The 27017-nt window shown below is 43.9% G+C and overlaps 1 protein-coding gene across 1 annotated transcript in view; it reads left to right on the top strand.

The window, feature by feature from the left end:
- Window positions 1-672: 672 nt before the first annotated feature.
- Window positions 673-27017, top strand: part of LOC148890841 (uncharacterized) — a 35905-nt gene continuing 9560 nt past the window's right edge. The window contains 12 exon segments of the mRNA XM_089009609.1: window positions 673-1210; window positions 7179-7329; window positions 9985-10944; window positions 13738-14134; window positions 14767-15099; window positions 17531-17756; window positions 20001-20601; window positions 20682-20841; window positions 21225-21341; window positions 21841-21996; window positions 22180-22339; window positions 24799-25246. Of these exon segments, the coding sequence (XP_088865735.1) occupies window positions 10142-10944; window positions 13738-14134; window positions 14767-15099; window positions 17531-17756; window positions 20001-20601; window positions 20682-20841; window positions 21225-21341; window positions 21841-21996; window positions 22180-22339; window positions 24799-25246 (3401 nt within the window). The 5' untranslated portion in view covers window positions 673-1210; window positions 7179-7329; window positions 9985-10141.

Below are 27017 nucleotides of genomic sequence, written 5' to 3'. Positions count from 1 at the left end.
ATGCAATGTCGTAATAGTCACATGACACTAAACACTCGTGAAGAGAATTCCGGCTCTTTTCAGAGAACCGGTTCTTTTGGATCGCCTCACTAAAAAGATTCGGCTATTCGCGCTCCCAAATGGCGCCTCCGTTTGTTTTGTTTTGCTTAAATTAATTAACTACCAAAAATCATGTACAAGTATGTGAAAAACGAATTACTGATGTAGAAAACACACTATATAAAATAATAGTATTTATATGGCTCGATTTATATGTGCTCAGAGAGCATCCACTAACTTTCCCTTTCCCTGTGGTTACTCTGGTCAGATGATCAGCTGCCACTCATTTGCTTTTCATATTAATAATGCTATCATACCAACTAGTAAAACATATAATAATTCAATAATAATAACAGCATAATATGATAACATTTGTCCTCCTGTCTACCCAAGCGTCCCCCCTCCCTCCTTCTCCTCACTGCTGCATGTGTCTCTAATTCATCCCTCCTTCCTCTACCACGGATATTGACCAATCACGTGCGGCTTTAACCGAAGACTGGGGGCGGGGAATAGAGGACAAAAAAAGTCGGCTCCAATTTGCGGCTCCTTGTTAGATATCGGCTCTCTTCGTTCACTTCAGACATCCGGCGTTAAGAACCGGCTCGTTCGCGAACGACACATCACTACTAAAGAGCGACAGGTCAGTCTTTTCGGATCGTGTACTTGGCTTTGTCGAAGTGTATAGCGTATTATGAACGGTGTATATTGTGTGAATTTTAAATGTAATAAAATATTAGGTTTAAAGTTGAAACTATCGATCGCTGACTATATAGCTAGCTAGCTCGATAGCTAGCTACTAGCTAGTTTGATCCGTAGCTAGCTCGCCAGCCAGTCAAACAGACAGATAGGTAAAATTACAATCATGTAAGTCTAATAACAAATATACTTTTCCGAAGACACCATATGACCAGAGTTTCCTTTTGCATACGCATTTGAAACAATCCAGGTCCAAAATTTTATTCCCTTGCAGTCTGACGTGTGTGAAGTTAACGATCAATCACCGGAGCCTGACTCGAAGTCTCAACTGACCAGATATAACGGCACAGAAATGTTGAAATTGTAATCCTGCATTGGCAGCTGTCATGACAGCATCACTAGCCCTTGCTGTCAGCTAACTTTTGAATGCACACCAACTACTGCAGTTTCCCATCAGCTGCTCGTTCATCCATCGGTGAGTAGCAATCTTCCAGCAACAGGTCAAATCTTCAGTCTCTCTCCCCGCAGTTGTCTTCATTTCAGGACCGGCTCTCATCCTTCTCCACATCTCGCCCCGGACGCATTGCTTACCTCTTTCCAACAATAACAAAGGAGCGTATCACTTTGTTTTTGTGCGGTTAGTTGTTTGTTGGGGTGTTGAGATCGAATCTCACCGTATGCACAATTCATCCGTAAAGTCAGGGTCATTCAAAAGGATTCACACCCTTTTTCTTGCAGCTGGAGGTCCGAAATGTAATACGAGGGCTGCCCGCTGCACGCCCCAAAGGCGTGTTCCGTTTCCCCTTTGTAAGGTTATTAAAAAGCACCCACAGTCTGCGCGAATTTGCAGGTACCACCATTGATCTCGACCCAGTCAGAATTTGATCTCAGAGATAAAAAGAAGTGAAGGAGAGGGGAAATGATTCACTGTCAACCACAAGTCAGCAAAGCCCAATTCCATTCCACAGGCTGTCTGAAAAACTGAAGTGTGGAGGATTTAGTCACAACATGGGGAGAAACCCAAGCAAACATACTCCAAAAGTTGTTGTAGGGGACGCGATAGGAGCTGATTCGTTAGGGGGCTAACTGTAGACCAGATGGTGTGCCCGTCACAGCATAGGTATGAAGAGACGGGGGTTCAAGGGGGTGTTTACATACATTTACTGGGGAAAATCAACAATACAGGCAAATACAATTGGAGGAGAGATGTTGTGATGAAGGGGAGCGAATAGATGACTGGGTAGGGATAAGATGATGGCTTTGGATGAGGAGGAACACTGAGGAGTGACACTTGGGGGAGGGTTCTATACTCTGAGGTTGAGATTGAGGTTGAAGGAGCGGCCAGAGATGCAATTTAAAGGACAACCAACGTCACTTTTTTGTTTTTTAACTGACATCAGAAAAACGTTTTATAGCATCTAAAATACCCAAAACATGCAGTATGATATTTTTAGTTCAAAATCTGCAAAAAAATTGAGCTGCGAATTGGGCATTTTCAGAAAGTCCCGCCCCCAGTTCGTGACGTCACGCCAAGACGTCTTGCATTGCTAGTGAATCAAAACAATGGCTTCAGATTCGTAGAATATGCTTTCTTGTTCCACATCCAGTGATGAATATGATTCAAATAGTTCTGAAGAGGAAAGCATACATGTTTGCAATCGATTAAATAATTTATTTCTGCCACTTTGAGGCAACATTGGGGGAAAATCTCTCACCCAAAAACTCTTCAGCGGGTGGGATCGGGGGTGTCGGTTTTCCTTTAAAGGACAACCGACGTCTCCGGACAAAGGAAAGATGAGAATAAAAGAAAATCCATTATAAATTCCTTGAATTGACAAACTGGCAAGCTGCCCTGAAAAACTTGTGCCACAAAACTTTGGTGCCGCCATCACGCCAGCCAAAACTTCAATGGTTCGCCACAGCAAATAAGTGTCCTCCATCTTTAGAGGTTTGATCCGCATGTTTGTTTTCGCCAAGCTTTTACATCGGATGCCCTTCCTGACACAACCCTCTGTATTTATCCGGGCTTGGGACCGGCACAAGAAGACTTGTGTCCCTTTGTGGCTACAGAATAAGCAACTCACTCAGTAAAAGGCTCCCAAACACAAAATGGTCATCATCACAGCAACATTCAAAAAAGCAAAAACTATACTCACCATTTGATGATGGGAAAGTGAGGCATCATGAAGCAATGAGGCTTTCTACCCAAATGGTTCATTTTGGGCAATGCATCATGCGGCCTCAATTGCTCTACTGCGGCATCATGTGGATAATAAATGTCATGACAGAGAGCGTGATTAAAATTCTGCCATGGATTATATGGGGTCATAATGCATGGAAGAGGATTAGGGCCAATGAAGAAAATAAAATAGAGATGGCAGAATTCTCACTTCTCGCTCGAGCGGGTGAGATTGCCGCGTTGCAAATGCCGCGTCGCAAATGCCGCGTCGCAAATGCCGCGTCGCAAATGCCGCGTCGGACTCACGGTCGGCGCCACCGGCTCTTTGAGACAGTTCATTCTGCTTTGCGGCGAGGTGGCGGGTTGGGCAAGTCGGTGTTGCAGACGGCACTTGGGTCGGACCACACGTCGGTGCGGGGTAACTGGTAGAACTTTTTTCCTTTGGCGTCCGCCTGAGTCCGAACGTGTGTGTTGGGTGATCTCTTCTGGCTTCTCCGTTAGCAGGGAGAGTGATTTTTCAACAGCTCGCATGCATGGGAAGCCGTGCGTATTTGGGTCAGCAGGAAGCGTGTCCACGACACAGTAATAAAAATCGATAATACGAAATATAAATGATAAAAATGACACAAAGTTATAAGATTTATAAATGAACTGTCAACATTTTGGTATATAATATTATTCAATTGAAAATGTTGCTTAAAAACAACAAATTCACATCATATACTATCCCAGGGATGGGCAAACTTTTTGACTCGCGGGCCGCATTGGGTTCTAAAATTTGCATTTGCCGGGCCAGGAGCATTTGGAGGGAGTGTTTGGGCCGGAAATACTCTGAACAAGTTATGTCCATAATTTATAAAATCACTTCAAATGACTTCGACTGAGCGTATTTTACAAAGATTCCACAGCATATAGCTATAGTTTACGTTTTAAGACTTGCGCTGAATATTCATGAAGTCTTGTTTTCGAGTTGATGACGAGCCCCATGTGACGTCACGTTTGGACCGCCCCTGACCGAGAAAGCGACATACAATGCATTTTGGGTACTTTGTTTGGTCTGAAAACTTCGTGTTGATCCGTGTTGATGGCGAAATTAGAAGGAAAACACATAAATAACGCCATGGTGAATCGTTGTGTGTTGCACCAAAACTATTTGATATTCACTGACACAAATTTCCAGCTGACAAATCAGCCCATTTGCAACGGAGCTTGGGCGCAATCTTCTGCATTTTCTGGGTGCTACATTGCTGTCATTGACGGCTGGAATTGATATGGGAGGACTCCTTGAATCAATTGCAAACATTTATGCTTTCCTCTTTAGAACTATTTGAATCATATTCATAACTGGATGAGTAACAAGAAAACATCTTCTCCAATCTGAAGCCATTGTTTTGATTCTCGATCAAAGGCAAGACGTCTTGGCGTGACGTCACGAACAGTGGGGTGGGACCTTCTAAAACTGACCATTTCCGGATTCATTTTGAAGTCATTTTTATTGGTGTTTTTCATTTAATTAAAAATATCAGCCTGCCTGTTTTGGGTATTTTAGATGCTATAAAACGTTTTTCTGATGTCAGTGGGATAACAAAAACAAAAAATGGTGCCGGTTGTCCTTTAAATGTAGTATGTACAAACCTCATAGCACAGTAAGAACACTACAACCCAATTTATTAACTGTCTTTCAAATGTGAAAAATATCCCTGAGTTAATAAATTTGTCTCAAGGAATATGGCGTTTACATACTATTTCGCAGATACTTGGAGGAGGAAATGGAAATAGATTAAAATAACATGCACTGTGATTTATCAAGATTGCGTGTTTTTAATTTCCATCGAAGGGGCAAAGTTAAAGAAATCAACATTTATTGAAAAATGGAATCACTTTCAAAATTCAAAACATATTATTACACAACGAAATATTCAAGCGCAATAATACCTACTTGTGTTAAATTCCGCCAAATCATAGATGGTTTGTCCTGAACGCGCGCTCAACAAACTCCTCACTGACACCCTCGCCTTCACGCGCAAACAATACACGTGTACCGTCTCCGAGCACACAAACATAGACTACCTGCAGTTGAATTTTGCATACTCCTCACGGCAGCCAATCAGAAGCCTGCTTCTTTCTTCCGGACTTTCGCAAGCGTTATAAAGTCGTGCAATTGCATGTCATTTTCCAAAATAGATGCACAGAACCTCAGCCCAGAAGAAAGATTCAAAAGAAGCTAACAACATATGTGACGCTACAAAACGTAAATTTACATTAAACCGTGACTGTAAAGTGTACGTGAGACTTATGAAAGGGGCTTAGTGGCTCGTAGGAAGCAATGCAAACGTTGCATTGTGCACCACAATGACAATCGACTACTGCAGCAAAATCTACAGCCATGCACATTTACCGTAAATTAAGCAAGGTAGCATTTGTAGTAGGTCCATTCTTGATTAAAAAAAACATTATACTTTGTTACAATGTTTTTTTTAATGTGATTAGTTGTTTCATTGTGCTTCAAGTTGTGAAAAATGGGGCAGGCAACTTTTCAGTTATCTGCCCTGTTGTTCGCTAACTTTTTGTGAGTTTTAGACACTGTTTGTACTATAATTTGTGCAAGTTCGGCGGGCCGGATTAAAAAGCCTAACGGGCCGTATGTGGCCCGCGGGCCGAAGTTTGCCCATTCCTGTACTATCCTGTCATATAAACCTCACGTCGGTTGACTTACGACCGTTTGACTTGCGACCATTTTGTCGGAATGGAACCCGGTCGTAAGTCTGATATTACCTGTATATTCGCACTGGTTATTGTAATTTGTACCTTTTTTGGAGAGATCTGACAGGGGATGTTCTCTTCTTTTTTGTTATGAATGGTGCGTCCAATGCAGAAAAAATCTGATTGAATATGCGAGTTGGGTGCGTCAGTGTTAGGTTAGGGTTAGGGGTGTCTTGTAAAGAAATGATGGAAAGAATATCCCTTGAGACACAATGTTGGAAAAAAAATAAATAGTACAGCATCTGCCCCAAGAAATTCTGCCCCACCAAATATTGACCACTGTCCAGTCCAGCTCCCCTTATAGATAACCATGTTATAGATCCATTATTCTCATTAATTGTGCTGAAGCGGGAGAAAAGGTGGACACACTTTTGCTTAAAGGACAACCGACACCATTTTTTTAGTTTCGTAACTGACATCAGAAAAACATTTTATAGAATCTAAAATATCCAAAACACGCAGGCTAATATTTTTTGTCAAATGCAAAACACCAATAAAAATGACTTAAAGTCCCCCAAAACTGCCACAAAATGAGCTCGGAATTGGGAATATTCAGAAAGCCCCGCTCCCTTGTTCGTGACGTCACTATTGGTCACACACTGCCTTGCTCCAGAATCAAAACAATGGCTTCAGAGAGTTCAGATTCGGAGAAGATGCTTTCTTGTTACTCATCCAGTTATGAATATGATTCAAATAGTTCTGAAGAGGAAAGCGTAAATGTTTGCAATCGATTAAAGAAGTCCGTCCGTATCAATTCGAGCCATGTGGACTCCAATGTAGGGCACAGAAAATGCACAAGATGGCGCACAAGCTCTGTTGGAAATGGGCTGATTTGTCCGCTGAGAATTTGTGTAACACCTTGTTTATGCGTGTTACTGCAATTGGCTGCGACACACAACGATCAACATTGCGTTATTTATGTAGTTTTCCTTCTAATTTTGCCATCAACACAATGTTTTCAGACCAAACAAAGTACCCAAAATGCATTGTGTGTCGCTTTCTCGGTCACGGGCGACATCACTTAGGGGATCGTCATCAACTCGAAAACAAGACTTCCTGAATATTCAGCTATAGCAAAATATTCATAGCTATATGCGGTGGAATCTTTGTAAAATGTGCTCAGTAGAAGTCATTTGAAGTGATTTTACAAATTATGGACACAACTTGTCGCAAGGTGTTGGTTGTCCTTTAAACGACTTTTTCTACTGTTTTTCTACTTTTGAATGAATAATAATAATTAAAACCCATGAGTTGGTTTTCAAAAGGAAACTTGGTGCAATATTTTTCGCGTTATATTGATCTTCTCCTCTTCTTTTCCTTTCGGCTTTTCCCTTTAAGGGGTCGCCACAGCAAATCAGTGTCCTCCATCTTTAGAGGTTTGATCATTGTATGTATTGTATTCTTGCAGCAGTCGTGTCATTAAATACGTACTGTCAAACTAAAAATAAACACACGGGATGCTTGTTGCAAAACATTTCCTCAGCCCTTCCTCCCACTCCAGACCAGCAGGGGCGATAGCGAGTCCCGGGACGCGTGTCCTGCGGGCGGTGAGGTCAGCCATCTGGCGCAGTCAGCTAGCTTCTGCAGGATTTGGGAAAATGGAGGCACGACCGAAGAACGAGCGAAGGCACATCCGTAACTCTGCCGTGTAGGTGGGTAGAAGATTGTGGCTTTTATCCGACTTGCTGTTTGAGAGTTTTTATGAGAGGCGTTCGCTTCCTGCGCTAACTCACTTGTCGCGGGATTATATTTTTTTCCAAGTCGCCCCAAGGTGCTGGAACACGCCACGCAAGGTTATACGTGCTTCTTTATTATCAATAATTCGCATTAAACAACTTTATTGGCATCCGCGTTGATCGAAAACGAGCGCCATATTGCCATAAAATATTTGGTGCCCATGCAAAAGACGAAAAATGTTGAACTCGCTAGCGAGGTAGCTAAGGCTCGTGGTGGGCGGTCGCTTTCACAAAGATTTGTTGAAATTGATCATTTCCTTACAATACTAGCTTTGTAACGGCGATCGGATGGACTTAAAAATAGAGTCTCACGGTTAATTCACGGCGATCCGGTTCGTGTTTGCGTCAAAACGTCGTTCTAGCTAACACGATTAGCAAAGGAGGCTTGGCGGCCATTACAAGTGGATCGAAAGCATTTCGCGTGACCCTGTTGGGCCGATATGAGCAAGGGCTGCATTGCATTCGAGAGTCAAGGTTTATGTGGCCCTCCTTGCTGTGGTGAGACATTTACAGGCCCCGGGTCGTGTTTGTTTAAGGCCGCGCGTAGTTAGCCCCGTTCTCGCCTGTATCGCGTAACGTCATCAGCGAGCATGGCACCGCTCTTCGCCGCTTTCTCGACATGTTTACACGATGAAAGGTTGTCACTGGCACGCTTCCTCCGTCCGCCTGCCCGTTGGGATGATGCATCCGTTGTGCAGAACCGGATTCCATTCCTGCCCGTCCTCCCATTTTGTGCCGATCACACCCAGTCACGTGGGAGCGCACGCTTCAGGCGCAATTTCGGTGCAGTTTGATCAACCTCGCGCGGTTTTGTGCTACTAAGCGGTTCACTTATCGCGGTTTCAGTGCATCGCGGATTTTTTTTTTCAGGAGGAAAAGACCTTCAGAATTTTAAACAATGACTCATATTTTCTATATGCATGTAGCTTGTTTCCCAGCGCTTAAGTCACCCAATGACAGCACGATATCTCATGATTTACAGCCATATGGATTGGCTGTGCATCTTCTCAGCCCCCTGTTTTACCACATGGGTTATTATTATATAACTCTACTTTGCGGATTTTAGTCTATCATGGGTGGTGTTGGTCCCTATTAACCGCGAAAAACGAGGGATTACTGTAGAGTGGGGGAAACCGCTGCACGAGAATACACTGTGCCTGCATAAGAACCTTTGTGCTAGTTATTTCATGGATTGCTGCTGGACGACGGAACACCATTGAATTCACAGGACTCGAATAACATGTAATCAAGTCCCGCACTTGGAAAATGTTTGATATTTGACTCTCACGGTGTTTGACACATAGCACATTGTGTGTGTGTGTGTGGGGCTGTGTATATCAGTTTTGACATCTTTTGTTGAAGAATTTACCATTTTTGTAATGTCAGTCTTTCTTCAGACTTGGACGGCTGTGAAAGCATAATGGTGTAGTATTCTGTTTAGGGGCGCTGTTTATTCCAAAAGCAAATGAAACACACTGTTACATTCTCTTTTAAAGATTTTACTTGTTCCCATTCTTGGTACTACTTGAAATTATTGCATCAGGCAGTGCACATAAAAGATGTGCTGAACAAAAACCTGGCCTTGCATCCAACCCGGGTGACAAACCCATTTCCCAGACATGGAGGTCCAGTCAGTCTTAACTCCCCTTATTTACACATTTCTCATTTTAACCTGATAGTAATTACAGTAAAGTCTCGTTATATCGATATCGGATATATCGATAGTCCTGGTTTTATCGATACTATTTCTATGCACGCACGGAGAAAATTACATGCAAACAGGGTCGGATATATCGATAGTCCCGGTTATATCGATATTTTTTCGGACTCCCTTGAATATCGATATAACGAGACTTTACTGTATTTAGCCACTTATTTTTAAATTGTCAGCGTTTCTGCATAACTTTAAGTGTTGATCGCCGTATTTAAAAACAAGGCCTCTGCAGTAATTAAAATGTCTTATTTATGTCTGTCTCATAAAAAAAACGTCTCTCTCGTCAAACTGGTAACGCACGATCACTGATGTGATATTTCTGGAAATGGTGTCAAATGTATATATTTGGATTAAAAAATAACATACTGACAAAAACCATAGGTATACTTTACTTGGGATAAAATTAAGAGCAGATGCATGTAATTGATGGCCTCGAGCAACTTTTGGATAAAATGAGACTTTGGAAGCATTGGGAAGTTGATCAAGTTCAATTTAAAAGTCCTTGAAATTCTTATTTTTAGGTAGGTTTACGCTGTTTGGTGATTTTGGAAGCCCTATTTTTTCACTTTCTCTCCATATCTGCTCATTTGACCCTGGGCAATTCCAAATTGTCATTAGTTGTATGAGCATCAAGCACATTATCAAGTTAATGCGTCGAGAGAAACGAGAGAGAGCTACACAGAAAATGCAATTTTAAATAGGTGGGTTTTGAGATGGGACTTGAAGGTGGGAAGAGAATCGATGAAAAGTAGACTTGATGAAAATTTATGAAAAGTAGATTTGTTTCTCTCAACTTGTTGTGTCGAATTCGGTCGTTAGCTGCGTCATTAATTTTACCTTGTGTGGTGTTTCTCCAGGTGATGGAGAAGAGCAGCCCGGCGGGCAAAAGCCAACGTTCCCAGCACAAAGTGAAAAGGTGGCCGAGGATGCGATAAAGCAGACAAAGCTTCCAAAGCCGACTGCGAATCAAAGAAAACGTGGGCATTCCGTCGCTCCGCCGTTGTTCAACGAGAGATGCCGGTGGAAGCCGCGCCCGACAACCCAGAGAGCCGCTATCCTGTGCGCCGTAGTAGCAGACAGTCGAAGCGCACCGACAAGCTGGAGGAATTCCTCTCCACGACCAAAAGGGTCCTCAGAAAGAGCGCCCCTCCAACCCTGGAAAGCGGCGATCCCCCTTCGCAAACGCCCACCGATGCCGAAACCGCCTCTGAGGCGAGCTTTGATGGCAACGCTGACACCAAGGCAGCGGAGGACAAGCCCGAGCCGTCCGAAAGGAGAACTCGAAGCAGCACCAGGGAGCAGACCCGGAGGGCAACTCAGCGCGGGAGGTGGCAACGCAAAACGCCCGCCGCCAAAGACGAAGGAAGCTCCGAGAACGAGGACAGCGGCGATGGCGCCGAGATGCAAGACAAAGGCCAAGAGAAATTGGGAAAAGGCAGCGTCGCCTCGAAAGGAGACGAGGGGCGCACCGCCAAGGAACAAAGGGACTCGCAGCAGGAGCCAAAGAAGCCCAACGTGAAAGCGGCAGCTGAGGAGGACAACAGCAACGACGAGCATTCCACACCAGATCCCACATTGGTGGTTAAGCGCGGCCCCATCCGAACGTACATTAATAAAAAACGGGCGGCAAATGCGAACAGCGGGTCCGGCAAGGCGTCCGTTCCCGCGCAGGTCATCGGCGAGCCTCTGCACGAGGACGACAGCGACGACGACGACGAGGACGATGGCACTTCCTCGTCTTCGTCAAGCAGCGAGTCCGACGAAGGATACGACCCCAATGCACTTTATTGCATCTGTCGGCAGAAACACAACAAAAGGTTTGTTTTGGAATGCTTAGCTGGGCGATGATTTGAACGCGCTTTTCGACATTAAAAGACAACCGACATCATTTTTTTGTTTCCTAACTGACATCAGAAAAACGTTTTAAAACATCTAAAATACTCAAAACACGCAGGCTGATATTTTTAGTCAAATGCAAATCACCAATAAAAATGACTTCCCAAAACTGCCACAAAATAAGCTTGGAACTGGGGATATTCAGAAAGTCCCGCCCCCTTGTTCGTGATGTCACGCCAGAATACTCCTTCACAAACTGTCTTTCTCCAGAATCAAAACAATGGCTTCAGAGAGTTCAGATTCGAAGAAGACGCTTTCTTGTTACTCATCCAGTTATGAATATGATTCAAATAGTTCTGAAGAGGAAAGCATAAATGTTTGCAATCGATTAAAGAAGTCCTTCCATATCAATTCGAGCCGTCTGGACTCCAATGTAGCGCCCAGAAAATGCACAAGATGGCGCACAAGCTCCGTTGAAAATGGGCTGATTTGTGCGCTGGGAATTTGTGTAAACTTACACCTTCTTTATGCGTGTTACCGCAATTGGCTTGCGACACAGAACGATTCACCATCACGTTATTTATATAATTTTCCTTCTAAATTAGCGATTAACACTGTGTTTTCAGGCGAAAAAAGTACCCAAAATGCATTGGGTGTCGCTTTCTCGGTCAGGGGCGTTCCCTCCGTGATGTCTGAGGGCATTGTCATCAACTCGAAAACAAGACTTCCTGAATATTCAGCACGAGTCTTAAAACGCAAAATATAGCTATATGCGGTGGAATATTTGTCAAATGCGCTTAGTAGAAATAATTTGAAGTGATTTCCCAAATTATGGACGCAACTTGTCCTAAGGTGTCAGTTGTCCTTTAAATCAACAACGGGGTCGCTGGCTAAAGGAATAGAATTAAGATGGTGGACACGCCAAATAAATCCACCTGTGAAAGGGCCACAAATGGCAGGCCAAGTTGGTCAGAAAGGAATTTAATCCCGTGATGACATGGAGGGAGTTTGTGAGCTTGTTTCCTCTACGCAATCCTTCCTCGGGTACACGTCCCAGCCAGGCCAATCTTTCATAATTTGCAATTGTCTTGTTTTTTAATTTATTGCTGAAAGCCTTGCTCATTTCTATGGGGCTTTTTTTTTTATTTGTTCCCTGTGGTATCTCCTTTTATAATAATAATCATAATACATTTCAATTAAAGCGCCTTTCAAAACTCGTGGTCACTTCACAGTCACAGGATCGGTTTTTCTGCGGGTGAGAATTGGCAGCCACATGCGCCAGCGTTCACTCAACCCGGAAGTAACTCAAATACATAGAAAGCAAGCCAGCTAGCTAACAGATAGCTAATAGATAGCCAACAAGACAGTTAGCTAACTAACTAGTTAGCCATATAGCTAATAAATGTTAGCTAGCTTTCTATCTATTTGAGTTACTTCCGGGTAGAGTGAGCGCTGGTGCATGTTGCTGCCGCTTCTCACCTGCAGAAAAAACGATCCTGTGACTGTAAAGTGACCTGGAGAGTTTTGAAAGGCGGTTAGAAATGAAATGTATTATTATTAAATAGCCAGCTACATAGCTAGCTAGCCAGACAGATAGCCAATAGACAGTAGCCAACTAGCCATAGCCATATAGCTAATAAATAGCCAGCTACATGTGCTAATAGATAGCCAGCCAGGTAGCCGGCTAGGTAGCTAGCTAATAGATAGCAAATAGAACTCCAGCCAAGCAGCGTTTTACAAGTTATTGATCAATTCCAAGTGTTGATGTCAATGTTAATGTTTTACTCGACTTGACGATGCCATATTGGTTGATCAACAAACTTTTTTTGGGAGGGGGCACGGGAATTCTGCCAGACTGTTTTGATAACAAGCTCCCACCCTGCAGGTCAACCAAAAAAAGGGCAGGGGGTCTGAAGCACTTTAATGAATGCCAATGTTTCTACGCCTAGCCCGTGAGCATTTCCAAACATGAACTGGGTAACAAAATCTAATCCTACAAGAAGTACAGTATGATGGTTTTATCCTTTGGGAGGAGGTATGCATGCAATTTATTATAATATAATTATAGATTTCATTTATAAGCGCCTTTCAAAACTCTTAAGTTCACTTTACCGTCACAGGAAAAAAAAAATTCAGCGGGTGAGCAGCGGCAGCCACGCGCGCCGTCGTTCACTCAACCCGGACGTAACTCAGATAGAAAGCGAGCTAGCTAGCTAATAGATACAGTAATAATATATTTCATTTATAAACGCCTTTTAAATCTCTCAAGGACACTTTACAGTCACAGGATATTTTTTCTGCGCGTGAGCAGCGGCAGTCGCACGCACCAGCGTTCACTCAACCCGGAAGTAACGGAAATAGATAGAAAGCTAGCTAGCTAGTAGATCGCCAATAGAAAGTTAGCTAGATAGTTAGCCAGCCAGCCAAACAAATGTTTTTTCCCAGGGAAAAAACGAATCCGGTCATGTGATCGCGGTCGTTCTTCGTGATACCCACGCGTGTGTCGTCGCTCTCCACAGGATTGGCGCTCGCAGTAAACTGAGGGTGCTAACGCTAAGAACCAGCAAGTACACCTAGCTATATAGCCATCCTTCTAGCTAGATATCTCGACAGCCATCCAGCTAGTTATCCATTAGCTATATAACCATCTTTCTACCCAACTATCTAGATAGCTATCTACCTGCTACATGCGAAAGTCCAAGTTACACAATCTGTGTATATGAAGCAGGATGGAATCCCACTAGATTGCCATGACAAATGTTGTTGCCCGCTAGGTTCATGATCTGCTGTGATCGCTGCGAGGAGTGGTTCCACGGGGACTGCGTGGGCATAACGGAGGCCCGTGGACGTTTGATGGAGAGAAACGGCGAGGATTACGTCTGCCCCAACTGTACCGCTAAAAAAAGCCAGGTGATCAGGCCTGCTGCCACCTCCACGCTGTCTCTGAGCACGGACATCGCGAAGGGCAAAAGCATCGCAGGCGCTCAGCCTCCACCGTCTATTGGGGGCGCTATTGCCGACACGGGTCCCGCGGTGTGCTTGGCTGCACCGGCACAACACTCCCCGGTATCTGCTAACCCTGAGGAGAAAGGGGAGGACATCGGGATCAAAGGCAGGATTGAAAAAGCCACAAATCCCACAGGAAAAAAGAAGATCAAGATCTTTCAGCCGGTAGGTCCTTGTAAACAAGCTGAATTTCCTTTTCTGACATTTCGACAGATAATGTCAACGTGACATGCGTGGGAGGGCGAGCACAACACGTCTTGCTATCCATGTTAGATGTTTCAACACAAAGCCCACAATGAAAGCACAGAAAACCTGGGGTCAATCTGAGGTGGACACAGCCTGATAGAGATTAGAAGTTATCATATTTAAAAGTTTCATGTTGTTATATGCTGAGTGAACATGTGTGACTAGAATACACAATTGAAGCACAGAGAAACTTGGGATCAATCTGAGGTAAACAGATACAGCGTGTTAACCTGTCATCTTCATGTAGGAGATCTGGCCTTGGACAAAAGTTAAGACTTGGGGAAACTCCTTCACATGACATAAGTTAGTACTTGGGAAACTTCTTCACATTGAGAGGTCGTTACAAATCTATCGTTTCAGGGGAAGACAACTAATTAAAATGGCTAAATTCGAAAAGTACCCGCATTCTGTCTTGTTGTTCATATTCACTGCTCTCCAAAGATGAAATGCTGATGGGATGTATCATAATGAGAATGATAATACTGTCCAGTTGCGGCCCGTAAATGGCCGTCCTTGCTCATGGTTAACCGCTCTGTACTGGTTTGGAGCAGACGATCCAGCACGCTGCACCACCCAACACAAAACAGAAGGGGGCGCCTGTGTCGCAAAAGCCAGCGTGTTCCACAGCGGAGATGGAGCAGGAGAAGGTGGCTTCAAACGTGGAGGTGAACACAACCGAGACGGCGGAGGCCGGAAAGTCCGCGGCGGCGGCGGCCGCGTCACTTCCCAAATGCATTGGTCCCGGCTGCGAGAGCAGCGCCCAACCGGATTCGGTCTACTGCGGCAACGACTGCATCCTGCGCCACGCTGCCGCGACTATGAAGTCGTTCGCCGATGTCAAAGACCCTAAGAGCAAAGCTCAGACACCCACTTCGGCATCAAAGGTAATTTGGACAACTTGAAGTTGTGAAACCGTGCAAGTAAAAGTGTTACAATTGTCGTGCGCCTTCGTGTTGCCCAACAAGTGTTCAAAGCGATGGCAGCTTTTTATCCCGTGCCCAATTCGACTGACACATTTACATTTAATGGTGTACGTGAACGACAAATTATTTTTTTTTTTTTACAAGCTTGACTCATCCGGGTGCACTTTTCTCTCTATCCAGTCATTGTTGTCCTGTTTTGGTATTGTTTCAAATTGTCCGTGTATGACAAAGAAAGCTTTGAGCATGAACACTTTATGATGATTAATGCGCTTTCATCATCACCGTTCACACCGCAAATGCGCGTTTTGTTTTGTTCAAACGGAATGGTAATCTGTCATCTAAATGTTTGAAGTGGATTTGAGCTTTGTGTGCACTGTACGGGTTAATGTAGGGGAGGGTCGGCGGGTCAGCATTTAAATCAATAATAACAAAATAATAATAATAAAAAATGAAATGTCGCTACTTGAATATTTTAGTCTTCTTACATATGCAATAACATTGATTTTCTTTATAAAATGTCAAATTAAATGACAATGGAAAGTATTCAGCCTTGAAGTGCCTATTATCCTGTGCCTGTAAAGTGCCCTTGAGTCTGTGGAATTGTAACATATCCAGCTAGCTATTTGCAATCTATCCGTCTAGCCCGCTATCTATTAGCTATGTAGCTCTCGAACTGATTTGTAACAGATAACAAGGAGACAGAATGAACTTAACACAACTAGCTAGCTAGCTATTAGCCATCTATTCGCTATCTATGAGCTGTATATTAGCTAGCTAGCTTTCTATCCATTTGAGTTACTCACGGGTTGAGTGAACGCTGGCGCGTGTGGCTGCCGCTGCTCACCCACAGAAAAAAAATATTCCTGGACTATAAAGTGACCTTGAGAGTTTTGAAAGGCGCTTATAAATACAATGTATTATTAATAATAATACATTTCATTTTAAGCGCCTTTCAAATCTCTCAATGACACTTTACAGTCACAGACAAGCATCGGTACTATAATAAAAATAATTTCCTCATATATAAAAATACAATCACAAATGGAATACAATAAATAAAATACAGTTATAAATATAAACGACAGAAAGAGCTACACAGAAATTGCTATTCTAAATAGGTGGGTTTTGAGATGGGATTTGAAGGTTGGAAGAGAAATTGATGTTACAAATGTAGCTTTCTATTTGTTGATTCAATGGCTAAAGGCTAATGAACACCATTTGCATATGCAACACGCACGTCAGTCGATTGATTAGTATGGCCGTCGCAGTGCAACGGTCGTGGTTACAATTCAGGACTTCCTGCGTTGTTTTTGTGTGTTCTCCCCATACTCGCACGCATTTTCTCCGGGTATTCGAGTTTCTTCCTACATTCCAAAAAACCTGCATGGTTGGTTGGTGAATGGCTAGAAATTGTCCTTTTAAAGGTGTGACTGTGAGCATGAACGGTTCTTTGCCTGTGTCTGTCCTGCGATTGGCTAGCCACCAGTTGATGATAATAATAATAATACATTTCATTTATAAGCGCTTTTCAAAGTTCTTAAGGTCACTTTACAGTCACAGGATCCATTTTTCTGTGGGTGAGCAGCGGCAGCCACATGCGCCAGCGTTCACTCAACCGAGAATAACTCGAATAGATCAAGTTAGCTAGCTAATAGATAACTAATAGATAGCTAACTAGCTAGTTAGTTAGACAGCTTATAAATAGCAAATAGCTAGCTAGCTAGGTAGCCAGCAACGGTGACCCTGTTCAACTGGGAATAACTCAAATAGATCAAGTTAGCAGGCTAGCTAATGGATGACTAAAAGATAGCTAGATCGCTAGTTAGTTAGACAGCTAATATATAGCAAATAGATAGCTGGCTAGGTAGCCAGCAACGGTGACCCCGTTCAACCGGGAATAACTCAAATAGATAAAGTTAGGGTCAGGAGGTTGGGAGGGGTGTGGGCGTCTTTTAATAATAATAATAATAATAATAATACATTTCCTTTATCAGCGCCTTTAGAAACTCTCAAGGTGACTTTACATGATATTTTTTCTGTGGGTGAGCAACGGCATCCACACGCGCCCGGAAGTCACATAAACTTTTATTATGGTTGTGGACAGTTTGTCCATATTGAAATAATACTACAAGCAAGTTTCTTTTGTAACACAACAATTAGTTATGAAAAGTGGCTAGGCTACGGCACGCCCGCCGTCCTTATGAGAAGAAGCTGTCCGTCTGTATAATGGATGGACATTTGTCCCGTATCCGCCGTACCTGAAAATGTTTTGGCACACTGCTGTGCAAACGGGCAACAACCGTCGGATGCAATCCATCCGGTCCGGCGAAGTTTGGCAAATTTCAAAATGGCAAAGAAAGTGACATTATGCGCACCTGTTTGATCCGTTCAGACGTCAGCCGGCAGTCGGACGAGGTCCCGGAGGGACAGCGGGGAGGACCCGGAGAGCGACATTGGAGATCACGACTACGACCCTGATGAGGATGACGAAGACGCGCATGCCGTGGAGCAGCCGCCGCCCCCTACCACGGCGTCCTGGTGCAGCGACCATAATTACATTATGGCCCTACCACAAGAAAAGACTCCACCCATATCAACCACAGTGTTAAACAAAAAGTGTATGTATCTCTTTGAGGGTCTTTTTGTTCAAATCAATGTTTGTTTTCCCCGTAGCCGTTTTTTTCACGCTAGCGTAACCTGAAACGGGAAACTTTGTCACCTTTTCTGTGTTAGACGTAATCATGATTTGTGTGATTTTGATATGACGGGGGGCTCTGGATAGGAGAGTGGCAGCTGCTGAAAAGGTAAGCCTGTGGTCTGACTTTTGGGTGAATATAAAACAGCACTTGGGGAGGCATTCTCAACAACCAATTGACTTGCTGAGGCATGTCAGAAGCTTCTAAGAAATTGCCAACTTTGCAAAATGTGTCCCCGGCTAGTATGAATAGGGGGAGTCCTTTGATGGCCTGGGGCGGTGACACTAAAGTGCCTTGCCAAATTGCCCTTTGGGCTTTGACGGATCTCTCAATCTGGTCCTTAGATAAACCACCTGGCCTCTGCGTCGTCACTTTCTACCTGAAATTTCAAATGCCAGATTTCAATTTTAGTGTCCAATCAGATGGCCAGATTTCAATTTTAGTATTTAGGTCACGGCCAGGTTGTTTTGGAAAAAATGGCTGTGTGTGTGTGGTCTGTTTACCGCTCCTCTCCATGGGTCCATCACAGCAGATAATTTCACCGGCAGGTATGCCTTTGTACTGCTTTGTAAACCCGCCCTGCGAGCTTATCGTGGGACGAACGAACCCCACTGGTAACGCCACAAAAGTGACCCCTGAGCTCATGTGGTGACTTTTGTTTGTTATCAAAGTCAGCTTTATTGTCAAATATACTAATATGCATGACATACAGCACAGATGAAAAAGGCACTTATAATGAATAACAAACAAACACAAATGCCAATTTGCCGGGAGAGAGAGTGGGGAGCCGCTATGTTTGAAGTCGTCGCGAGGTCATTCGTTCCAATGCAACCTTTCTAGTGGGAAAAACTGCCTTAAAATAAAAAATGATGTGACCAGACAGATTTTTGGATGCCTTCATTGATTGATTATTCTGAGCAGTGTTGGCTTGTGATTTGGATCTCTTTGGAAGTCGACGACATAAACGATTACGTCAGGTGCGACAAAAAAGGCGGCGTACGCCGAGATGGTCCAGACCGTGTCCCGGATGGCAAGCGGGTGAAGCAAATCCTATCCTGACTGGAGAAAAGGAGGAAGAGGTCAAAGGTCACGCTGAAAGAAGGAAGCGGCGATGTACCTGCACAAGAGTGAATGAAGCAGACATGCCATGCGACCAGCGTCCCTTCACACCTTCCATGTGGATGCTTACATGTTCTGTTTGATGGTGCCCAGGGGCCAATTTCGATTGACCACATGACCATTTGGGGCCCTTTGAAAAGTCAGCGTGGTTCCTCGTTTGTCTTTCGCAGGAGACAGACAAGTCAGTGCGGATGTCGCGTACGTGTTTGTAAAATGTGACCACTGCTTGACTTGGCATTTGGTATCATTGCAGTGAGTGAGTCTGCATGTATAGCTTGTCCCTGTTAACATGTCAAACTCTCCGAGGATTGATTGCCGACATAATGGGAAGGTTGTGAGAATTTGGATTTCTTAATTTTTATGTCATTTTGCAGAGTTTGGGAATTGGAACGCCAGCTCGCGGAAAAAATGTCAACACAGTCAAAGTGGTGAATGCTATAGCTAGCTATTCAACCAGTTTCCGATCTGCTGCGTCTGTCCTGCCATTTGCTAGGGGGTGGGGATGGGTTTGCCGGAGCCTATGTTACCCGTCTTCGGACAGTTGGTGAGGGGCACCCTGAACCGTTAGCCAGCCAATCACAGTGCTAATACCTAATTGATGACTCATCGCAAACTTACTTAAAAAAGTCAGTTTGGATGACAAGATGCAACAACATTGCTCCGTCTCAGATTGAAGCTCGTCTATGTCCAGGATGGATGCTGTCGCTGCAAATCTCGCCTCATTAAAATGATGAGGGTTGTTCGCTGCTGTATCCAACTACACAAGGTGTTTTGAGTCCACAAAGTGAACGAGTCTGCAGTCTTCATTGACTCATGTTGTGTTCAGAATCATCTTTATTGCCAAGTATGTAGAACACACAAGGAATTTGTTTCTGGTAGAACACGCTGCACTAGTATCATAAAAAAATTGCAAAGAGGCACTATACAGTTCTATTTGGATTACTGTTTAAAGAGTTTAATTTATCGGGGGAAGAAGCTGTTTAAATGTCTGCTGGATTTTGGTGGCAAATTGTCAATTTGTTTGGCGTTTTTTCTTTTGTCTCGCAGCCCCGCCCAAACAAGAGAAGAAGACAAAGAAGCAGATTCCTGCTCGCGTGAAACCTTCCTCTGACTCCAAGACACCTACCAAGAGGAAGAAGACCATGACCACCAGGTCATCCAGGGTGTCTCCGAAGAGCAAGAAGTCATCCTCTCAGTCCAGCAGCTCCAAAGCATCTAAGCGGTCTGCCACTCCTCCAAGTAAATCTGCAGCGAAGGCCAAGAAGGCGCGGACGACGACCTCGTCAACGACCTCATCAACGACCTCATCGACGACCCTGTCGACAACCCCATCGGCGTCCTCTTATCCTCCAGGGCCAATCCACGTCACGGGAGCACTGAGGGTCACCAAGACCAACTTTACCATTCCAAAGAAGCAGCCTCAGCAAAAGGACTCTCCGTCCCATCGTCAGTCGTCGTCGTCCTCCAGAGTCCCGGCGTCTCCGGCGTCTTCGGCTAGTCACTCGTCCTCCCACCGCTCGCACCATGCGGCGGCGTCCTCAGCGGCGGCGTCCTCAGCGGCGGCCTCCGCTTCCACCGGACCGTCGGCCCCCAACCACCAGATGAGACAGAACATCCGTCGCTCTCTGACTGACATCCTCTTCAAGAGGTGAGACTCGCCAAAAAGCTTTCTTCTCAAAGCACGTTTGTTGGAGGTCAACGCCGTTGCTTCTCTCTCCTTCCTGCCAGGGTGAGCGACAGCGACGATTTGAAAATGACGGAGAGCGAAGTTGCCAGGCTGGCGGCTGCCATCGAGAAAGAGATGTTCAACCTTTGCCTTAGCACCGACAGCAAGTACAAAAACAAGTACCGCTTGCTCATGTTCAACCTCAAGGACCCTAAAAACAAGGTGAGAGGCTGTGCTCAGAAAACCGTTGCCATTTTGAGGAGAGACGAAATGATGTGTGTGTTGAGGGAACATGGGCAAACTATGGGCCACATACGGGCCCGTTCGGCTTTTAATGCGGCCCGCCAAACATGAAAATGATAGTAAAAACAGTGTCTGAAACTCATGACAAAAAATTGCCTGCCCATCCATAGTTGCCTGTGTTTTGGGTATTTTAGATGCTATAAAACGTTTTTCTGATGTCAGGAAACAAGAAAATGGTGTCAGTCCTTTGATGCTTTAGGTTTAGTACATCTGGCCCTAACACTTCCCTCCAAATGCCCTCTGTCAAATTTTAGAACCCATTGTGGCCTGTGAGTGAAAATGTTCTCCCACCCCTGCTTTAGGGCCTGTTCTACAGGGTGATTGGCGGCGAGGTGAGCCCTTTCCGACTGGTCCGACTGAGCGCCGAAGACATGATTTCCAAGGAGATGTCGGAGTGGAAGAAGCCCGATCCACCCAAGGTGATTCTTTCTTCTCCTTCAAGGAAAAGGGTTTTGGTGACAGCCATTCTTGAACATGACACGTCCAATCCCCTTACCTATCTGACCTTCTTCAAATTTCTATTCCCTCTCGTTCCCTCATATTCTCTTCCTCCCTCCACCTCTGTATGCCCCCCCCCCCCCCCCCCCCGTCTCAGCATGATGGGGGACAGGGCTTTCAGCTGCTCTGCCCCCAAACTCTGGAACTCACTTCCTCCCAACATTCGTCACATTTATTCTCTTCCCACCTTCAAACCCCATCTCAAAACCCCCCTATTTAAAATCGCATTTTCTGTGCAGCTCTTTCTCTTGTTTCTATTTATAACTGGAATTTATTTATTGTATTCTATTTGTGATTAGATTTTATTTATTATTGTACCTATGCTTGTCTGTGACTGTAATGTGTCCTTGAGAGCGTTGAAAGGCGCTTAAAATGAAATGTATTATTATTATTATTATTATTATTATTATTCATTCGCAGGCCCAGTCCTCAGGTGCCAGGGCCCATTCGTCTCATTCCAAAATTAGCAACCGGCGCGACTCTCATAGCGCGGATGCAGACGATGCCCCGCCCCCATCAGATGCAGATGTATGTATCCCTGCCACAGCGTCATCTTCTCGCGTGGCTTCTTCTGTCGTAAGTGCTGGCGCACTGCCTCTCTAAGCTCCTTTCAACACTTTGTGCAACGGTTGCCTCGGCAATGCAGCTCTTGAAATCTGTACTCTTCCTCCTGAAACTACTTTGCATTGAGTGGCGGGTGTCCAGGGACTTGAAGTTTTTTTTGTGGGTTTTGACCTGGATCTGTTGTGATTTCCTCAGGACCAAGATGAGCCCAACCTCACCGCTTCAGCTGGGCCGCCACAGCCATCTGCTTTTGAGGGCAGCGGCAGCATGCCGGATGTTTTCAGTAGCATGCTCAAAGACACCACATCAGAACACAAGACTCATCTCTTTGACCTCAACTGTAAAATCTGCACAGGTAACCAAACGGGGTCGGGCGGGGAGGGTGGGGGGGGGGGGGCGCTTAGGTCGCCCCGTTGCACCACGTTTGCTGTTGAGAATTAGCGACTACTTGTGTTGCCATGCGTCACAATTTTTGACATACAGTCAAAGGTGGGTTTTCTACCATAATCCGTTCTAGAAACCTGTTGGGAAACCAATTTGTTTGAAAACTGAAACATTGCCCATTATAATCAATGTCATCCATGTCTGCTTTTTTTTTATCGATATTGAACAATACATACACGCTTGCTCACAATGGAACACTACGTGGCAGTGAATGAGTTAAGTGATTAAATAAAAATGTCATACAAATCGAAATTACCACAATTCACATATGATTCCACAAAAACCACACCAATTAGCCACTCACTGCCATTCAAAAATTTTTGAGAATTGAAAATATGACGTAGAGCGCCATTCCCGAATTTGTTCGAGTTTTGTGTTTTCATGCTTGGGTGCCAGTAAAGTGCTGGTCAGACCTCTGGCAATGTTTTTTCCTTTCCACGAGGGGGCAGCATTTGCCTTTTGTCCATGTTAGCACTTTGTAACAGCTTCAGCTGTTGCTAGCCAGCTATTAACTATCTATTAGCTAGGTAGCTTTCTATCTACATTGAGACCTCAACTTACAAACACCTTATCTTACAAACTTTTCAACAAAATTAAACCTTATAATAAGCACTATTTTCATAATACACACCCACCACGGCTGGCGGAGTGATCTTCGGCGGAAGCACACGACCGAACAGCGCTCCAGCCGGCGCTACTTTGCACACCCCCTCTCATTGAATGCACACGTCGATCGCCTACTTGGAGCTTTTTGCTGATAATTTTACTATTATGGGACCGAAAAAAAAAACCCACCACAGGCTCGTATTCAGCGCAGGAAGACACAAAATAAAATCACCGTCGCTGAGAAGAAGGAGATAATTGAAAAACACGAACGACGTGTGCTTTTGTGTGATTTAGTGGCCGACCACGGCTATGCTAAGTCAACCATTGCTCCCATTCTCCGGAACACAGAAGCCATCAAAGGTGCGTCTGTTGCAAACGGTGTTCCCACGGATTATTCCCATTTTAATGGTTTCCTATGGAATTTTTTTTTGATACACACTTTTCTCCTTGCACACTCTGTCTGGGAACCAATTAAGTTCGTAAGTTGAGGTCTCACTGTATTTGAGTTATTCCGGATAGAGTGAACGCTGGCGCGTGTGGCTGCCGCTGCTCACCCACAGAAAAACGTATCCTGTGACTGTAAAGTGACCTTGAGAGTTTTGAAAGGCGCTTATAAATGAAATTGATGATGATTATTATTATTATTATTATTATTATTATTCTAATGCAGCGGTCACTATGAGACATGACACCAGGAAGTGAAGTGGAGGGAGTCAAGTTCATTCATGTGTGCTCAGTTTGGTTGATAACCCATTTTCAGTTGCATAAAAAACTCGAAATTTTTGGTCAAAAACCAAATTGATTGAGAACCAAGACACTCGAAGACCCAGGTTTGACTATAATTGAATGACCAGGGTTGGAGTCCAAAAGTTGGACATTTTCACTTGAAAATGCATGTGCTCTTTCATCAACCAATAATAATAATAATAATAAGAAGAAATTGTATTCATAATAATAATACATTTGATTTATAAGCGCCTTGTGTGTTTCCTTGTGTGTTCTACATACTTGGCAATAAAGATGATTCTGATTCTGATTCTGATTCTTTAAACTGTCAAAGTGACTTTACAGAATCATCATCTTCATCTTTATCTTTATTGCCAAGTATGTAGAACACACAAGGAATTTGTTTAGGGTAGAACACGCTGCACTAGTATCATCATCAAAGAATTGCTAAGTGGCACTATACAGTTCCATTTGGGCTACTGTTGAAAGAGTTCAAAGAGTTAATGGCTTGGGGGAAGAAGCTGTTTAAATTCACAGGATACGTTAGATAGCTAGCTAGATAACCAAATAGCTAGCTAGATTGCTAATAGATAGCTATCTAGCTAGCTAATAGATAGCTAATGGTAATTAAGAACAATAATACATTAGATTTCTAAGCGCCTTTCAAAACTCTCGAGGTCACTTTACAGGATATGTTTTTCTGTGGGTGAGCAGCGTTCGCCACACGCGCCAGCGTTCACTCAACCCGGAAGTAACTCAAATAGATAGAAAGCTCGCTAGCTAGCTAATAGATAGCTAATAATAATAATAATAATAATAACAATAATACAATTCATTTATAAGCACCTTTCAAAACTCAAGGTCACTTTGCAGTCACAGGATATATGTATACGCGTGTGTGTGTGTGTGTGTGTGTGTGTGTGTGTGTGTGTGTGTGTGTGTGTGTGTGTGTGTGTGTGTGTGTGTGTGTGTGTGTGCCCCCCCCCCCCCTTTTTTTTCTGACGTCTTTCTCATTTGTCATTCTCATCCCTGATTTAGGTCAGAAGACGGAAGAGGAGCTGGCATCGAAAAAAAATAAACTTCCGAAGACACCCGAGCTGGCTGCCGGCGGCGTTATCGGCCAACCGCAAATGGCCGCGGCGGCATACCAGCAGCAGCAGCTCATGCCTCTGCCGTACCAGTTTGTCACCGAGCCAGCTATCCTGGAGTCGCAGGCGCAACTTTACCAAGAAGACCCAAAGAAGACTCCACCCATGCAATCCTTGCCGGCTGTGGCGCCCGCCGTGTCCTCCGTCAGCATCACACGCAGAGATCCACGCATGGCCAGGCACGGCGTCGGCGTTGCGCACGCATCTCCGGAAAAACCCGCAGCGGAGGTGCTCCCGCTTCCGGTCGTGGCTCCTTTGGACGCTGGAGCCAAGGCTTCCCTTCCCATGCCGCCTGCTCCTCCGCCCTCACTGGCTTTGTCCAAACCAGCGCAAATAAGGTACCTGGGCTTATAACGGGATGTTTTATTCACCTCAGCTCGTGGCAAGAGCTTGTTTCAAAAACGTATTCGCTGTCATGTGTATCGACTTTCTGCGCTCTTTTGAGAAAAAATGAATAACAATAATAATACATTTCATTTATAAGTGCCATTCAAAATGCACCAGCGTTCACTCAACCGAGAATGACTCAAAAGTTAGCTAGCTAGCTAATAGATAACTAATAGCTAACTAGCTAGTTAGACAGTTAATAGATAGCAAATAGATAGCTAGCTAGGTAGCCACCAACGCTGACCCCGTTCAACCGGGTATAACTCAAATAGATCACGTTAGCTAGCGAGCTAATAGATGACTAATAGATAGCTAGCTAGCTAGTTACACAGCTAATAGATAGCTAGCTAGGTAGCCAGCAACAGTGACCCCGTTCAACTGGTAATAACTCATATAGATCAAGTTAGGGTGAGGAGGTTGGTAGTGGTGTGGGCGTCTTTTTATAATAATAATAATAATAATAATACATTTCAATTCTAAGCACCTTTCAAAACTCTCAAGGTCACTTTACAGTCACAGCATCCGTCTTTCTGTGGGTGAGTAGCGTCAGCCAAATATTCCAGCGTTCACTCAACCGTGAATAACTCAAATTGATGAAGTTAGCTAGCTAGATAATAGATAACTAATACATAGCTAGCTAGCTAGTTACACAGCTAATACATAGCAAATAGATAGCTAGCTATTTAGGCAACAACGGTGACCCTGTTCAACCGGGAATAACTCAAATAGATCAATCGATGAAAAGGTTTCTTCAGCCGTCATCTGTACTTCTTTGAAGGTGTCGGACGTTTCACTTCTTATCCAAGAAACTTCGTCAGCAAACTCTAGTCTTACTGGTAGTTTAGGCCCTATATATATATATATATATATATATATATATATATATATATATATATATATATATATATATATATATATCTATATATCTATCTATCTATCTATCTATCTATCTATCTATCTATATATCTATCTATCTGTAATTTTCTCCGTGCGTATATAAATATATCGATATAACCGGGACTATCGATATAACGATATATATATATATATATATATATATATATATATATATATATATATATATATATATATATATATACACACCTACTGTCCAGACATGGCGGTGCCGGACTCTGCTATGATAGGTCCCTGCTCTCAGGTTGGGGGGAGCAGAGGACTACTCCCTGAAGCAGCTCCACTGATAGTTCCTGTCGTTCTGACTAACGACTGGCCTGATTGCCCCACTTTGACCCAGTTTGTTGTTTGCTGATGAAGTTTCTTGGATAAGAAGCGAAACGTCCAACACCTTCAAAGAAGTACAGATGACGGCTGAAGAAACCTTTTCATCGATAGACCACTCTTGTACGACTGAGAGCTTACTCAGACGTCAAATAGATCAAATTAATGCTAGCTTGCTAGCTAGCTAATAGATGACTAATAGCTAGCTAGCTAGATAGTTAGACAGCTAGTAGATAGCAAATAGATAGCTAGCTAGGTAGCCAGCAACGGTGACCCCGTTCAACCGGGAATAATTGATATAGATCAAGTTCATGTGAGGAGGTTGTGAGGGGTGTGGGCGTCTTTATTATAATAATAATAATAATAATAATAATAATAATAATAATACTTTTCATTTATAAGCGTCTCTCAAAACTCACAAGATAGATGGATAGCAAGCCAGCCACATAGCTATATAGCCAATACATAGCTTGCCAGGGAGCT

Source organism: Hippocampus bargibanti, linkage group LG12 (assembly GCF_051943395.1).
Source record: "Hippocampus bargibanti isolate YZ-2025 linkage group LG12, ASM5194339v1, whole genome shotgun sequence".
Lineage (NCBI taxonomy): Eukaryota > Metazoa > Chordata > Actinopteri > Syngnathiformes > Syngnathidae > Hippocampus > Hippocampus bargibanti.
Note: the sequence above shows the minus strand (reverse complement) of the source record. Positions and strands in the feature narration are given on the sequence as shown.